Genomic DNA, 16040 nt, shown 5'->3' on the forward strand with positions numbered 1-16040 from the left:
TATATGACAATATTCAATAGCTATTCATGATCAATGAAACTAGAAAAAAAAATTCAACTTACTCCAAATGATAAAGGCATCTCATCTACAAAAAAAAGCCTAGAGCTGGAACCATAATTAAAGGTGAAAAGTTCCTGACCCCCCACCCCAAAATTGCAAAGTAATCACCACTTATATTCAAAATCCTAGACATTGCAACAGGGAATGAAAATAAATAAAAGGCATAAGATCAGAAAGGAATAAAACCTTCCCTAGTTAGCCCTGGCTGGTGTGGCTCAGTTGGCTGGAGCATTGTCCCACACACCGAAAGGTTGAGGGTTTGATCGCCGGTTGAGGTGCATTTCTCTCACATCAATGTGTTTCTCTCTCTCTCTCTCTCTCTTCCCCTCTCTATAAGGTCAATGGAAACATATCCTCTGGTGCAGGTTAAAAAACACACAACCTTTTCCTATTTGAGAATGATAATGGCTTCAATAAAAATCCCAGAGCATCTACATATCTACTAGAACTGATAAACAAATTTAGCAATATATAAGAATAATACTCAAAAATCCATTTCACATGCATTTATAATCAGCAAAGAGTTTGAAAATAAAGTTTCAAAAATAATTCCATTTACAGCAGTACCCAAAAAATATATAAAATACCCCAAGTAAATCTCACAAAAGATGTTCAAGCACTCTATACTGAAAATGATAAAGAAGGTGGAGAAAAATTAAAGAAGACTTAACTAGATGGAAAAAGATACCAAGTTAATGGATTGGAAAGCTCCGTTTTATTAAAATGGTAATTCTCTCCAAACTGATTTACACACTCAAAGCAATCCAAATCAAATTTCACTAAGTTTTTTTTAAAAAAGGAGATACATTAATTCTAAAGTTTATGTGGCCATGCAAAAGACCTAGAATAACCAAAACAACTTTGAAAGGAAAGAAGAAAATTAGAGGATTAGCAAGGACTAACACTAGCTGACTTTAAGATTTACTATAAAATGCAGTAATCAAGATCGTTTACATAAAATAAAGATAGACAAATAGGTCAATGGAACAGAGTTTAGAAGTAGACCTATACAAACCTGGTGAACTGATTTAACAAATGCAAAAATATACAGCCATAGAGATGTATATAATTATGGATAAATACATTAACCGAACAACACAGAAATAGATGCCAACATGTGTCCAAAGAAACATTGATCCAGAAGGTGCCCAGGGGCCACCACATCCCCTGCAGGGCGAGCCAGCTGGGCTCTAAAGACATACAAATGCCATGACATTACAGTAATCCCATCCATACACATTCACAGAGTTCAACTCAAAATGCTTCAAAAGCAAGAAAGAATAGTAGGAAAATGGAGATTTCCATTCCAAGAAGCCAACTATTGGTTCATCTAATTCAGTGTTTTTCAACCTTTTTTGGGCAAAGGCACACTTGTTTCATGAAAAAAATCACGAGGCACACCACCATTAGAAAATGTTAAAAAATTTAACTCTGTGCCTATATTGACTATATATAAAGTAATTCTCTTGAATAGGAATCAAATAAACACAAAGAAAGTATTTTATAATTACTTTATTATGAAATATTAAGTAAACAAAATAGTGAAAAATTATAAAATTCTTGTCTTGTCTGCACCTACGGCACACCAGGCAACATCTGTGCCGCGGAACAGCGGTTGAAAAACGCTGATCTAATTCATTTATCTTGATTAGAGTGGCCATTAATAAATAACATCAGTTCGTTTAACAAGTTATAAACTTCAGCTGTAAATCCTCTTTCTGCCCTCACAGATGGAAACAAGATAATCAGGATCAAGGATTAAGAAAAACTACACAAAGTTTATGAGCATCTATGTGCCAGACATCATGCTGGATTTAAGAAAATCTCGAGATACAAATAATAATCACTTTGCCACTGTTCCACTTTCTGATACAACTTTCTGAAGTTGACAATTTTAGAGGCAAAGGAACATGCAAACTCCAATACCAAGCTTAAGGAAAGGAGGAACACAGCCCACGCCAGAGCTTTCTAACGCCCTAGCGTGCTACACAGGGTTCTAGGTGAAGGAGAATGGTCCTCTCCGCCCACAGAGGCCTCTTCCTATGAGCAGGATACCCTCTCATATTCCAGGATGCCTTAGAGATGATAATTCACTGCATGTGCCATGACGTGAAAGATTGGGAAGTACTGATTTAAACCAATGATTCCCAAAATATGCTAGGAAGGTTGCATAAGAGTAACGAAGATGGTGTTAAAAATGTAAATTCCTGGCTCTCCTTGCACAGATTACAATCCAGAGGATCTGGGAAGAAGCCTAGGATTCTGTATTTCAACATGTACAGAGACAAATCCATGAGCAGTCAACCCTGTAAACCAGAGACCTAAACTATCCATTCAAAGGCTAAAATAAACAGTAGTCAGTAAATGTGGCTAACCCAGCAGCACTACTATGAAAGTAAGAAATTACTATGCTCACAATTAATGGGCTCCTCAGGGCACAGATGAGATCTGACCGGGAAGCCCCAAATGGAGATGCTCACACTGGGGCAGGAATGAGTAAGAAGAGCATGTAGCTTACTGAACGGATTAACAAGGAGGCTGGCCTAAACCTGGGCAGAATACAGGCAAAGCAAAAAAACTAAGAAAAAGAGTAGTCAGCAAAGAAACAGGAGGTTAATCAAATTCTTAAAGGTGTAGGTTTACCGTATTCTGTGTTGAGGCCCCATAATTTCACTTTATTAGCTTCATACTGGGCTTTTTTCTTTAACCGACAAGCCCTGTGAAAGGAAGAAACTATTAGTTCACTTTTTTTTAAGTGAACATTCAGAACTTTTTCTCTTCATTTTCTAATAGTAACCAAAAACCACTGCCTAACAACAGTAACTCATTTACACCAAATACCCACAATATAATAATTGATCTAAACTGATTTATAAAAAATTTTAAACATATTCAAAAATAAAGCCCTCATATATTGCTGGTGGGGATATAAAATAGGACATATAGCTAACTTGAAAGTAGTAACTTTTAAAAAATTTGCTTTATTACTTTGGAGATAACTAAAGACCGTTTTTCTTATAAAATTAAACATAAACATTCATTTCCTAGAGAGATGAAAACTCATGTTCACACAAACACCTGTAAGTGAGTGTTTATGGTGGCTTTACTCATAATTGCCCCAAACTGGAAACAACCCAAATGTCCTTCCGCTGGTGAATGGGTAAACTGCAGACATCCCTCCAATGGACCACCACTCAGCAATGCAAAGGAACAGACTATTACTCCGCACAGCAACATGGGTGAATGTCAAATGCATCATGGCGAACCAAAGAACTCAGCCCACGCCAGAGTCAAAAGGCTATCTGCTGTATGACTCCACCTCTATGACGTTCTACAAACTACAAATAAAACACAGATGGGTGGTGGGGAGGGGTTAAGGGCGGGAGAAGGGTTTACGAAGGACCATGAGGACATTTTTTAAGGTAATGAAAATGTTCAATATCTTGACTGTGGTGGTGCTTATATGATCAGGGTGTTTGCCAAAACTCATAGAAGTGTACGTTAAAAGGGGTGAATTTTAATTACTACACAATAAAGCACGAGGCTACGATAAAAATGTTCATTGTTATACTAGACTGGAGTCCATTTACCTCTCCCCTTTAAAAACTTTTCCCACCAAGCATCAACAGTGCCTTTTACTTTCAAAGGAAAGATTATAATTCTCTTGAAGCATTTATAAAAGTCCATTTCTGAATAACTGGCGGAGGGCACATGAGCTTCCACACAGGCTGGCGGCAAGGCCAGCCCCCCCTCCTGGCCTTCACTCCCACCACAAGCATGCCCAGCGCTCACCGGGAGGCCAGCTTGTTCTTCTCCTTCCGGGACCGGGGTCGGGCGGTCAGGGGCAGCTCGCTGACGGGCGTCAGGTCGCTGATGACTTTGTTCAGCTTGCGCAGCTCGTTGCCTATCTGCAGCAGCTTCTTCGGGTTGGGAGTCAGGTCTTCGACGTCAGTTCTCCGGGACTTCTTTACCGCGTATTTGCCTAAAGGTGGTTTAAAAGAACAGTAAGTTACACCGCCTTATTTAACAAGAGGTACATTTTCTGCAGCCATGTTTTTTTTTGGTTTGTTTGTTTTTTTTAAATATATTTTATTGATTTTTTACAGAGAGGAAGAGAGAGGGATAGAGAGTTAGAAACATCAATGAGAGAGAATCGATTAGCTGCCTCTTGCACACCCTCTACTGGAGATGTGCCCGCAACCAATGTACATGCCCTTGACCGGAATCGAACCCGGGACCTTTCAGTTCCCAGGCCGACGCTCTATCCACTGAGACAAATCGGTTTTGGCTCTGCAGCCATGTTTTAAAACCACATCTCCCACCCCCTTTTCTTATCCAGAAGTCTGGCACGTTTCAGAAGCCTCAGAATGCTAACACCCTATGCTAGAACCAGTGGCCTTCTCTCTTTCCCGCTCTGTGTCTGCAAGAAATGGGGGTGATATGATTTCCATTCCTTCCCACCTCTAGGCTTCCGGCCCCAGTATGACAGGTTCTTATTATTTGCATGGCAGTGAAAAGCATCTCAAACTTTAGGCCTGGAATGCAAGTTCACCTGCACAGAAAAATCAGGGCTAGGGTCTAATACCATATATGGTCAGAAAAAGATTTTGGAGATTTTAGATGCTTTGGTGCTCTGACTGAAATGTGTCAGATTATAGAGAGTCTTGTGTTGGACTGAAAAGTCCATCAAGTAAAAGTTGCCTTTTTTGAAAGGTCAGTTTGGCATATAACTCACAGAAGACTCCAGGGCTCCTGCCCATCACTGCAGGCATGAGGACTGGCTCTGGCCTCGGAACCACCACACAACTTTTCTAGTGCTCCCCATATGCTTTATGGACCTATTTACTGGTCCTGTCTTTTCAATGAGGTAGAAAAATTGATCTGAAGGCAAAAACTGGGTTTTCCTTCATTGAGAGACAGTAAAGTACAGGCCTCGGAACCAGGGAAAATGAGGCACATGCATACTTCTGATCCAATTCCAGTGTCAAAATGCTTAGCAACTGAAGTCTGCAGCAGGAGTGATTACTAAACCGTGTACTGAGCACCAATCTGACTAAAGCCCTCCTCTATGGGTTAATGTAAAAGTATGGAACAGAATTTTGGATTAACATAAAAAAATCACATTTTTGCAGAAGGAATTCTATTTAATTACATCGCCCTGGGTTCACAATTCCAAATTTGACCTGCCTAAGATTATAAGCTTCTCTCAACCCTTATTTCCCACTCCTCTCTCTCCATTCCTTTTCATACGACTATTTCTCCTCTTTTCCTTCCCCACACCCCGTGGATCCCAATCTCCCGTCAATATTAGGCCTGGAGACTGAATGAGAATGAAAGTGAGTGCTGGAGCCCATTCTCCTTCCCAACCCTGTGGTTTATAGCAACTGTGACGGGTCAGGAATCAGAGCTTCCTAATCATTTCCTGGAAGTAACCGGAAATAAAATCATTTTGCACAGGCTTGCCTCCCTGTCTAGGTAATGGTTCTCAACCCTGGTCAAGCTGTTTGCGCAAACACAGCAGCTCTACTGCTTCGCTCTCCAGCTTGCTAGGAAGGGGTGAACACCTACATACAATGATTAAACATGGCTTAGCATCTACGTAAAGTGACACAAAACATCTGACCACAATACTCTCTTACCGTGATGCAAGCCATTTTTCTGATACACATTACTTGGCAAGGTGTCTCGGTTCCATTCAGACGGCCTGAGCATCCTCTCTGGCTGTGACGGTGTGAGCTGTTCACTGTACTCCCAGAAGTATCTTCTTTTACCTCTCTTCCGAGAGGACACCGAAGTCATCTCCTTCAAGTCTTCCACGGAGTCATTTTCATACCCTTAAAAAAAAGAAAGCCCCCACCCCAATTTTTAAGTGCCATGGATCTCAATAAACCGACCAGGACAAACAAAAAGACCCTTCTATTTGTCCCTTGAAACATTTCCTTTCATCTGAAAACATCATTGCTTATCACTGGCATGTCAAAGATTATGAACCAGGTCTATACAATACCCTTTCCAATGGAAGTCTCTAACTCATAAAATATTCAGACAAAGAGACATAGATGACTATACTATCTTCTTGGTGTTTCTCTTTGGTTTTTATAAGTTACTATGTGACACTCTGTATTTTCACATAGGACTGAGAGAATAATGAAATACAGCTACAGAAATGTCAAAAGAACCATAAGATAATGGTACTTAGCCACTATACTGTGACCTTACAATGTCTTCTTTTTAATACCAACGCCTCTCAAACACCCCAACAGAAAGCTGTGTGCATTTCTGGGGTGATATCATACTAGGCATTGAAAGCACACAAAGGGCAGTTCTCACAGAGGCTATTAAAAGTGTATACGCCATGCTTGCTTCTGCAGCACATATACTAAAATTGTAACGATACAGAGATTAGCATGGCCCCTGCGCAAGGATGATGTGCAAATTCATGAAGCGTTCCATATTAAAAACAAAAAAACGTATATGCCTATTCTAATGTTTTACTGGAAACAATCTGCATTTACTTCATTTTTTAAGAAATTGTTTTCCTTACTAATTTGAAATTTTAGAAAATACATAATTCTGAGCTGCTAGAATGACTGGTCAGTCCCAATACAGGCTGACCTCTCACTCGCACATACCCTCAGAGAACGCCCACCGTGTACGTATTCCATGCACTAAGGCTGGGCACCTGGGGTGGTGGGGATGGGCCAGGCACAGGACGCCCACAACCCCAAACCTAAGGTAGCCAGAAAAAACTGGGCTGCACTGGCCAAGCAAAGGGACCACTTTTCCTACTAAAAATGTGACTCCTCTGCAACTGACACTAAGAAAGTGATGACATCCAAGCGTTTGGGGGTGGGGGGATAGAATTTTAACAGGTTTTGTTCAGATTAAGAATTAAGAATATGATTCCACTTACATGACATTCTAGAAAAGGCAACATTATAGGGACATAGTGATTGCCAGGAGCTGGGGGTGGAGGGAAGGACTAACTATTATATAAAGGAACGAAAGAAACTGGTGTGTTTGTGTGTGTGTGTGTGTGTGTGTGTGTGTGTGTGTGTGAGAGAGAGAGAGAGAGAGAGAGAGAGAGAGAGAGAGAGAGAGAGATCAAAATCTTCTGTCTTGAGTGTGATTACATTATGACGTGCATTTTGTGAAAACTCACTGAAGGGTTTGGGCACAAAGGGAGTGGATTTTACTGTGTGAAAATTATGCCTCAAAACACATGACCTTTAAAAAGAGAATCAGTTGGAAGCAGCAAATGATTTCGAGGCAGCAGTGAGGACAAGTGCGGGACAGCATTAGCGTGCACCTGTGGTTCTTTAGAACACGGTGGCAGGCAGTGGGATCGCAATCTTTTATAAGAAATAATGCCCAAGTTCAGCGACACAATAATTTCTAGAAGTTCAATTTTTAAAAATTGTTATAAAGCTTTGGCCTTTTTACTTGTGTGAATGCTTTGCTTCAAACGGAAGGATTTTATCTTGTTCCCAGTTTGCCATGTAGCTTTGGAAAAGGTGCAAGGGCCTCACTGTGCCACCCGAAATGGCCTTTTAAAAAAGCCCTTGTCCGGGCCAGCCAAAAATCACCGGCTCGCAGTGATTACCCTCACAGGCCTAGGAACACCTAACGCTGGCAGACGGACCAACCCCAACACTCCCATCTTCCCACCAGCGTCAAGAACTGGTGTTCCACATTAGGTCTATTCCAGCCCCAAGCATCGGGCGGACACGTGTATGACAGCTTCCTCAGGGGGTGGAGATTACGTGCACTTGTGAGAGCCCACAAAAGTGAGGGCTTAAAGGGGTGAACCCATGTCCCCAACACTACATGATATGCTCCCTTAGCTATCAACTTGTCCTTATATGTTTCATTCACAGATACTTCATTTCTGAACCTGACAGGAAAGGATCATTAGCCCGCTCTTCACAAAGAAACACACTCATGGAGGGCTTAAATGACTGGGCAGAGCCTGGGACTGACTGAGGCCCCATCACTCAAGGAGTTTAGCTCCAACAGAATGTCTCACTTTCCCTGTGCTTCTCCAGTTGAAATGTCTACATGGATTTAGACATGTCTAAATTCAAAGAGTCATAAAGATTTTTATTTCTTCTATCCCACCCAAATTAATTACCAGTTTTATTTACTGTTGTATAATCTGTTTTCTTTGACCTAGTATTTTCACATTTTCTTTCTTTTTTAAAATATACATATTTTTATTTTTTACAGAGAGAAGAGGGATAGGGAATTAGAAACATTGATGAGAGAGAAGCATCGATTCAGCTGCCTCTTACACACTCCCTACTGGGTATGTGACCACAACCAAGGTACATGCCTTGACCAAAATCAAACCTGGGACCCTTCAGTCCTCAGGACCTATCTGCTAAGCTAAATCAGTTAGAGCATTGGTCTGCAAACTCATTAGTCAACAGAGCTAAATATCAACAGGACAACTATTGAAATTTCTTCTGAGAGCCAAATTTTTTAAACTTATACTTCTTCTAATGACACTTCTTCAAAATAGACTTTCCCAGGCCATGGTATTTTGTGGAAGAGCCACACTCAAGGGGCCAAAGAGCCACAGTTTGCTGACCACGGGGTTAAGGCTATTTTCTAAGAGCATACACTACAGTACACGTGCAAGCGCAAGCGCACACACACACAATGGACTTGTTAGCTGAAGTCATCCATCTTTTAATACAGAGACTACTGTGATCCAGTAAAATGCAGAAATATTATATTCCCAGCTCACTGGTTGAGCATTTAATGTCTGTAACTATCTCTCTAAGTATGTTCTGAGAAGCACTATTACTATAAGATATGCCTTCATTCCCAAGTGAGTTCTACGGTCAAATAAGGTGTTAGAAACTCATCCTGCAACTCTCTCTGGCCGAGTCCCAGCACAGAGAAATGTATTAGAAGACAGAAATCACAACAGTAAATAGATCCAGTCAACTCTGAGCCCCATGAAGATGAGGATCATGTCTATTCTGCTCATCTCTGTACAGCCAATGCCTAATGCACACAGTGCCAGACACAAAAGGAGGCACTCAACATTTCCCACCAGCCCCCGCCCCCGCTTTTTTTTTCTTCCATTTAATGGGCCACCATACTGATCTCATTCCTTCCTGACATGATTATCAAAAGAAAGTCAAAAAGGATTATTTATTGCCTAAAATTCCAAGCCCACATCTTTGGTTAGCGAGGATTACTGCCATTAAGCTGGTAAAGTCTACGGTAAAAATGTTTACTAGGGATTACAAAGTGAACTCTCATTCTGGGGGCCCAGTTCTTAATCTTACCCCATGGAACTCGTGACCCCAAGCAATGGAGCCCGACCACAGAATAGGCTCTATTAAAACTTGGCAGCCGGTCCAGAGTGGCGACTGAAACTCCATTTACACCTCTCCTGGAGCTTTGTAGGCTCGGGCACTGTAGCAGCGGAGTGCCAAGAACCAGCATCCAGGGAGCTAGTCACCACAAAAGGGCCTTTATAAACTGCTGCAAATTAAACCAATCAACCCACTCTAAAACTAGTACTCTGAAGAAACTATAACTATTCCACTTTTCAGCTTCAAAGAATTCCTTCCTGTTTCTCACCAATAACTCACTTGTGCACCCCTGAAGTCGCTTGTTTAGCTCATTCTTTCAAGAAAAGGGGACATTTTCATTAGCAAACATGAATAAAGCCCAGTTATAACCACCAAATGGTGCTGATTTAAGACTATCATACTTTTAACGTTTGTGAGAACTAATAAGTGATCCTAATCAAGGAGGTTGGACTTGAAGTCAAATGAAAGTAAGCGAATTCAATGCCATCCAAACACTCAGCCTGTTAAGTTGCACCAAGTGGAAAACCAGCCCTGCAGAGTCTTAGGGCAGCGCTGGTTGCTTCTTACCACCAGCACAGAAATGCGGCCTACCAGGACAATACCAACTCTAACACTGTTCCCGGCTTTAACAGAGTCCAAGGCTGAGAAAACGGAAATGGCCTCTCTTCATGGACCCACTCACCCCCCAACACAAAACCAAGTCAAAAGCTCAAGAATGAATGTAAAGTGGACTTAGAAGTCAAAGAAGAGAAAAGCTAACACCAGAAGTGGGGCAAGCAGCATACATAGGTCCTTGCCTGGTTGCGGTGGTGGGGCATACTCACTGATTTATCTATTCCTTTAAACGCCAGCTGGCAAAGGCATTTCCTTCCCTACACTTTCCATTTCCCTCCATTACTACCTGTCTCCTGCTGGCCTCCCTCCTCCCCTCCTATCCTAATTCCAAACATGTCCTCAAGCAACAGGGCTGAGCTGCCAGACCCAGGACCACACTCGTCTTCCTAGGGGGGGAGGCTAAGTAAACCACCGCTACAAAGACAACTTCCCTTGAAACATTTCAAAACAGATTTTATTAGTTTGTTGAAAAATTCTCCTGCTGAGGAGGAAAGACGATTGTTCTATCTAGACTATACAGCATTCAAAAGTAAACCAAAGACAAGGCGAAACCTCCTTTCCTCCATATTAAACTTAATGTACCTTTTCCTTAGTTGCAACCCCACCCAAGTCAAACAACGTGGTTGTATCAAATGCATCAAGCTAAGCATGTGTGTAATAGTAAGAGTGCACTAAAAGGAGTCTTTCAGTAATAACAGTGCTCCAGTGCCTACAATACAGCTACTATGCCTTCAAAACCCTTCCAAAAATTAAATGCCAATGTTTACACTGCTGGCAATTTCAGCAATCATCATAACAAACGGGAAGGGATTTCTTTGACAATGTTAACGTTTTTTAATAACTCGATTTTTCATGTAGGTGTTACAGTATCAACATTATTTCTGAAGAAAATAACTCTTGCTTAAACTTGAAGATCTTCACTTCTTTGTGTGTTAACTGTGTTCCACTTGGCAATGCCATTTTCATAAATAAACGGCACAAGCCAACAGCAGCAACAGCCCAAACATGTAAATGCCGGAGTGGCCCAGCTCCCCACAGGTCTCTTTCTTTCTCCCTCTATTTGTAAGGGCTATATATAAATAAAACAGTCCCCTTCGTGCTTATTCAATGATAGCAGGTATTTTTCTTCAGCGGAAAAATACTGTGCAAACGAAAGATGCAGCAGACAGAGAAAAAGCTCTCTTCTACATTATTCACCCAGTAGGCTTGGTTGGTTATTGTCATGAGTAACATAAACCATCATCCCTTGGTTCCTCATTCTAGGGACTCCTAACTTACCTCAACAATAACAGAACGACTTGTGCATAAAAAGGGAATCTTTTTAAGCCAATCAATTCTTGGCATTGTTGCACAGCTGCTCAAGAGAGTGATAAATCAGGTCACTTAGCATGAAATAAATTTAGAAGTAGCCCTCGAGGAAATCAGCATATGAGCCACAATATGGGCAAAAGTGATTATTTTAGAGCTGTCTGAATAGCTAAAAACCACTTACATATCTGAGCCAAGATATTAAGTCATTTAATCCTCACACTAAGACAAAGAAAGCATCCACAGCAAAACTTCCTACTTCCACATAGGAGGAGACAGAGCAGTCTGTAAGCCTCTAAGCGTTAGAATACCTGGTTCAGAGAAAGTGTCACTAATATCATCATCCTTGTCATCTTCATAATCTTCCTCCTCTTCCTCCTCCTCCTCCTCATTTTCAGAAAGTTCGTGCTCGCTGCCAAACCCTTCATCGTGGTCCTCATCATCGACATCGTCGTCGTCGTCCTCCTCTTCCTCAGGGCTGCATTTGGCTGGCTGCTCACCCAGGTTGTCGGAGACGAAAAGGGAGTAGTTGTGCTCTTCTTTTTTCTGGGATGAATCTGAGACCGATGTGCTGGCAGAAAGGCTGCTGCTCTCTCCTGCAGCAATTGCCCCCGGGCCCTCTTGGGGCAGGGGGCTGAGTAGTAGTTCCTGGGTTTCTTTAAAAGGCAAAGCTGGAGTGGCATGACCCTGAAGAGACTCCGTCCCTTTCTTTTCTGGCCTCTTTGCCACCACCCCACAGTAGCAGGTGTTCTCCTTTGCGGCGTCTGCGTGAGCCTGGCTCAGCAACGGCCGGCTCTGCTGCACGGGGCTGATCCTTACTTTTGCCTTTTTAACATAGTCTTTACATTCAACGTGAAAGTTCACCTTCTCAGTAAGATGCATGTTGGTCTTTACCATGATTTGTGTGCTTGAAGTGGGTTTACTGGCTTTTTGGACACAGTCTGACAACGGGACCTCAGCTTGAAGAATCTTAAAGGAACACACCGGGGCAGCTGCCCTGCTTGCGATCTTTTTACCAGGGAATGAAGAGGGCAAGGGATTTTGTTTGACACTGAAAAGGGAATCTGGGTAGTACAGGGAATCAGAAACAGACTGAGAGTCTTCACTATTAAGCTGGGCCAGAGTTGGAGTTTTGCTTATGACCTCTTCATCTTGGTAAGGGCTGGAAAAGTCATCAAGACCCAAATAATCCACTTCTTTTGTGCCCCAGATGTCACAGCTGGTTAGCTTGGTGTACTTTGTTAAGTCTTCACAGTATGTATCCCACTGTTCCCAGTTTGAAGTTAAAGTGCCCTCGTTATCCAGGACATCTGTGAAAGACTCCAGGTTTTCAATGTCTTTGCAGTCCTCCAAAGAAAGGAAGCTGTCTCTAGGATTCTGCTGGTAGTTCATCTCTCTATCCTGAGAAAGGTTTAGAAAAATTACACACATATTTTAGGAAATAAATATCCGCCTCCATCCTCGTCCATAGATTAAATTGATAAACAAGTGCTTGAACTCTGCTCTGTTTTATTTTAAGATACAGGCTACTTACATGAAACTTTACCATTCCATATAGGTAACATCATTTCCTTGGGCAAGAAAAAAAAAGAGGGAAAACATGTCCCTTGAGAGGTTGAAGTACGGTGCAAATATCAAGGCCTATTAAACTTTACTATAAACACTCTTCCTGAAAAAAAGTTTATATTTCCTGATCTTTGACCTAAAGGATATTGGTACCTCCTTAGAAACAGGCTCATTTACAAAGCAAACAGTAAAGACCTTACCTTCCTCACAGAAGAATATGCCTTCTTAAATGAAATTAAGCTAGAGGCACAGAGCAAGCCAAAGAGAGCTGGAACTCAGCCACAGACAAAGAAGCTCTTTGGAAGACCTTGTAACAACTTTCAGGCTTGGCAAATAAAATACTCCTCATGAGAAGGGATGTGATTAAGACTGTGCAGCCATTAAAAGAATTCAGTTAAGCTCTAATGGACTAACATGAAAGGCTGCTTCGTCATATACTTTTATGTTAAAAAGCAGATATTGCTTGGAATTGCTAATTTTTGTCTCACATTTTGTCGTATGCCTTGCTCAATGTTACCATTTGTAAATTTTCCAGTTCAAAAGTCTTTTAGTATTTAGATATATGAAAGAAAGACTGCTTCCCATCCTCCTCATCAAAAACCAGACTCAGGGTATTCAGAAAACCATTCCTCTTACTATTTTCAATGGGCTCATACGTCCTTCTAAAATGACTAGACTCACAATCACAAGAATCAAATTTGGCCTTTATAAGTAAAAAAAACTCTTACCAAAACACTTTTACAACAAATCAAAGAATACAAGCACATGTTACTTACCAGTTCATACATGAAATCTGGATCTGAGCTGTTTGCTAAGAGGTCTGTGCTCATCAGAGTCTGTTCCGAGAAAGTGTGGCTTCGGAAGGCATCCCCGAAAGGCGGGTCCATTCCGCTCACACTGGGCTACAACAGAGAGGGTTTAGTTTTAGATCATGGAAGACTACTCAAGACCAATTTATTACGCATCTGCCCCATCCCCACACCTACTATTTTCAGAAAACAATTGTGTTTCTTCTCCTATTAGTACATCTAAGACATTTAGCATTTAGCTGTGGGTTTATATTACGAAAATAACTAAGATATATAAAAACATAAAGTGTCAATTGTTCATAATACTTAACCTCTAAAAACTAAAGCTTATTTAGCCACCAGTCAGCATACAGTACCTAATGAATACTTTTAGTAGGCTATAAATATTCTTCAAATCCATCTCTAATTACTATCTCTCTGTACTAACTCCCTGAAGAGGAGAGCTGCCATTTCCTGGGTCAGTCTAACTCTGGACTCCTAAGTGAGTCCTCAAAACAGGCTGGAAGAGAGCGTGGGCATCTCTAGGAACGTGCCTCCAGGAACGTGATGGAGATACAACCAGCCAAATATCCCCAAATCCCCTGGGTGAGACCAGTGACTTAGAGCTCAGCAGCTTTAATCCTGACTCCTGAAAAGTGTGCAATTCGTTCTATAATAAATAAGAAAGGGGAAAAGCCTCGGCACCCAGAGTTAATCCATCCTCCTTTTCCATTTCAACGTCTCTATAAACCACTCTAGAGTGAAGGCGGGCTCACACGCCTAAATTGTCCAAACAAGTAAAAGCCCTCCCTCTGAAATTGAACTTGCATAAAGGAAGAGGATGGGGAAAAAATAAATATTCCATCTTTGCCTTTTTGTTCTTATTCAGTAAGTTTCTGCTGAAACATTAAAAAATTATTAGTCTGCTTGTTTACATTTTTGTAGACATACACCTTTATCATACATACTCTCTCGTCATGTTTTCCTTCATTGGAACATCCCACCCCATTCTTTTCTGATTTTCCCCAACCCTACAAGACTGCAAACTCAAAATAAGTGTCTTATAGTCCCAAATTCAAGTATTTGATAAACAGCAAATTAAAACTTGAATGGGAAAGAACTCTGAATGGGTATGTGCGGCCCACTTGGCAGGGAGGTTGGGGTGGAGGCAGGCTGCTGGTCTTTTTAACATCAGCCAGCAAATTCCCTTCTGTGCCTCTGCTGCCTGCCTCCGAGTGGCTGCACAGTCCCAGCAAGTTCCTAACTTCCTTTGCTCAAGGCATAGTTCTGCCTGGCCTCACACAAAGCACCTAAGAGCCCATGCCTTCTCATTATTTTTAGATCTCTCCTCAGCACTGAACACACAGAGGGGAGAGGGTGAAAGATAATGGCAGGAGGAAGGGAAGAAGCTGTATATGCTGAGTGGGGACTAACAGGGCTTCATTTATTGTTTCAGTGATTGCCTGAAACCAGAACTGATGAATTCGAAGTAGTAATATAAATGGATCTACTTAATCAATAAAGAAATTTTAAAAAATAAATGGATATAATCACTCTTAAACATGTTTTGTGGGAGGTATATACAGAGGTGGGCAAAAGTAGGCTTACAGTTGTTTGGGAAATAGAGTAAATAATACAAGAATAAACGTTTGCATACTCACGACTGTAGACCACATTTGCCTACTCCTGTATATATGTGTGTGGGTTTGTATGTGTATGGAAGACAGACACCATTTCCTCTTAATTACTTTTAAATTCAACAGGCATGAATGGAAAGGAACAATTGTGAAACAGAAAGAAGGCGGCGAAGAACAAAATAGGCTTTTGGCGGCAGGTTAATTTCAGGGCAGTTGGTTTAGCTCCCATGAAGCCAGCAGATCTGTACGCCTCTCACTAAATTTCCACTCACCACGTGCCCTGAGCCATGCTCGTTATTTAAAGCTATACCGCAAAGCAGAAAATAGAAGCAATGGGAAAAGTTTACCTTTAAAACTAGCTAAAGTCAGAAGGAAAATGCCTTAAAAAGATAGTGTGTTCAGCTGTGTCAAGAACTGGAGAACTTACAGAAGCAATGACACTGACTTCTGCCGTGGGAAAACAGAAAACCTTACACTTGCTCTGGATAACTTACCTGAGGCATTTCCAAGCCCAGATCCTGTAAGTCCGATCCCAAACTTCTTTTTTTTCTTGTCTGTAAATTCCTTTCCAGCTTTACTTTTAATTTCAGGATCAAAGATGATTTTCACAATAAGCGGCAGGTTTCCCTGGAGTGCCTTCAGTTCAACTGCTGAGATCCCTGGTTTTCTCTTCTGCGCGGATCTGTCAAACAGAACACACCGCAACTTCACTGAGCACTGTTAAGAAACAAGCTGAC

The 16040-nt window shown here is 41.4% G+C and overlaps 1 protein-coding gene and 1 pseudogene across 6 annotated transcripts in view; one reads left to right on the forward strand and one right to left on the reverse strand.

The window, feature by feature from the left end:
* The window catches only part of CREBRF (CREB3 regulatory factor), a 40449-nt gene that overhangs the window by 4894 nt on the left and 19515 nt on the right, over nucleotides 1-16040 (reverse strand). For 3 of the 6 annotated variants that reach the window (XM_036424740.2, XM_036424737.2, XM_036424742.2), the window contains exons 2-7: nucleotides 15798-15985; nucleotides 13655-13780; nucleotides 11624-12713; nucleotides 5700-5894; nucleotides 3853-4042; nucleotides 2704-2777 (exon numbers count right to left, since the gene is read on the reverse strand). In XM_036424740.2, the coding sequence (XP_036280633.1) occupies nucleotides 2704-2777; nucleotides 3853-4042; nucleotides 5700-5894; nucleotides 11624-12713; nucleotides 13655-13780; nucleotides 15798-15806 (1684 nt within the window). In that variant the 5' untranslated portion in view covers nucleotides 15807-15985. Of the gene's footprint in view, nucleotides 1-2703; nucleotides 2778-3852; nucleotides 4043-5699; nucleotides 5895-11623; nucleotides 12714-12846; nucleotides 12884-13654; nucleotides 13783-15797; nucleotides 15986-16040 lie in introns of those variants that run through there. The other 3 variants (XM_036424738.2, XM_036424739.1, XM_036424741.2) reach the window with 3 other exon arrangements.
* On the forward strand, nucleotides 6420-6519 carry LOC118712012 (annotated as a pseudogene).

This window comes from Pipistrellus kuhlii, unplaced genomic scaffold (genome assembly GCF_014108245.1).
Source record: "Pipistrellus kuhlii isolate mPipKuh1 unplaced genomic scaffold, mPipKuh1.p scaffold_m20_p_8, whole genome shotgun sequence".
Lineage (NCBI taxonomy): Eukaryota > Metazoa > Chordata > Mammalia > Chiroptera > Vespertilionidae > Pipistrellus > Pipistrellus kuhlii.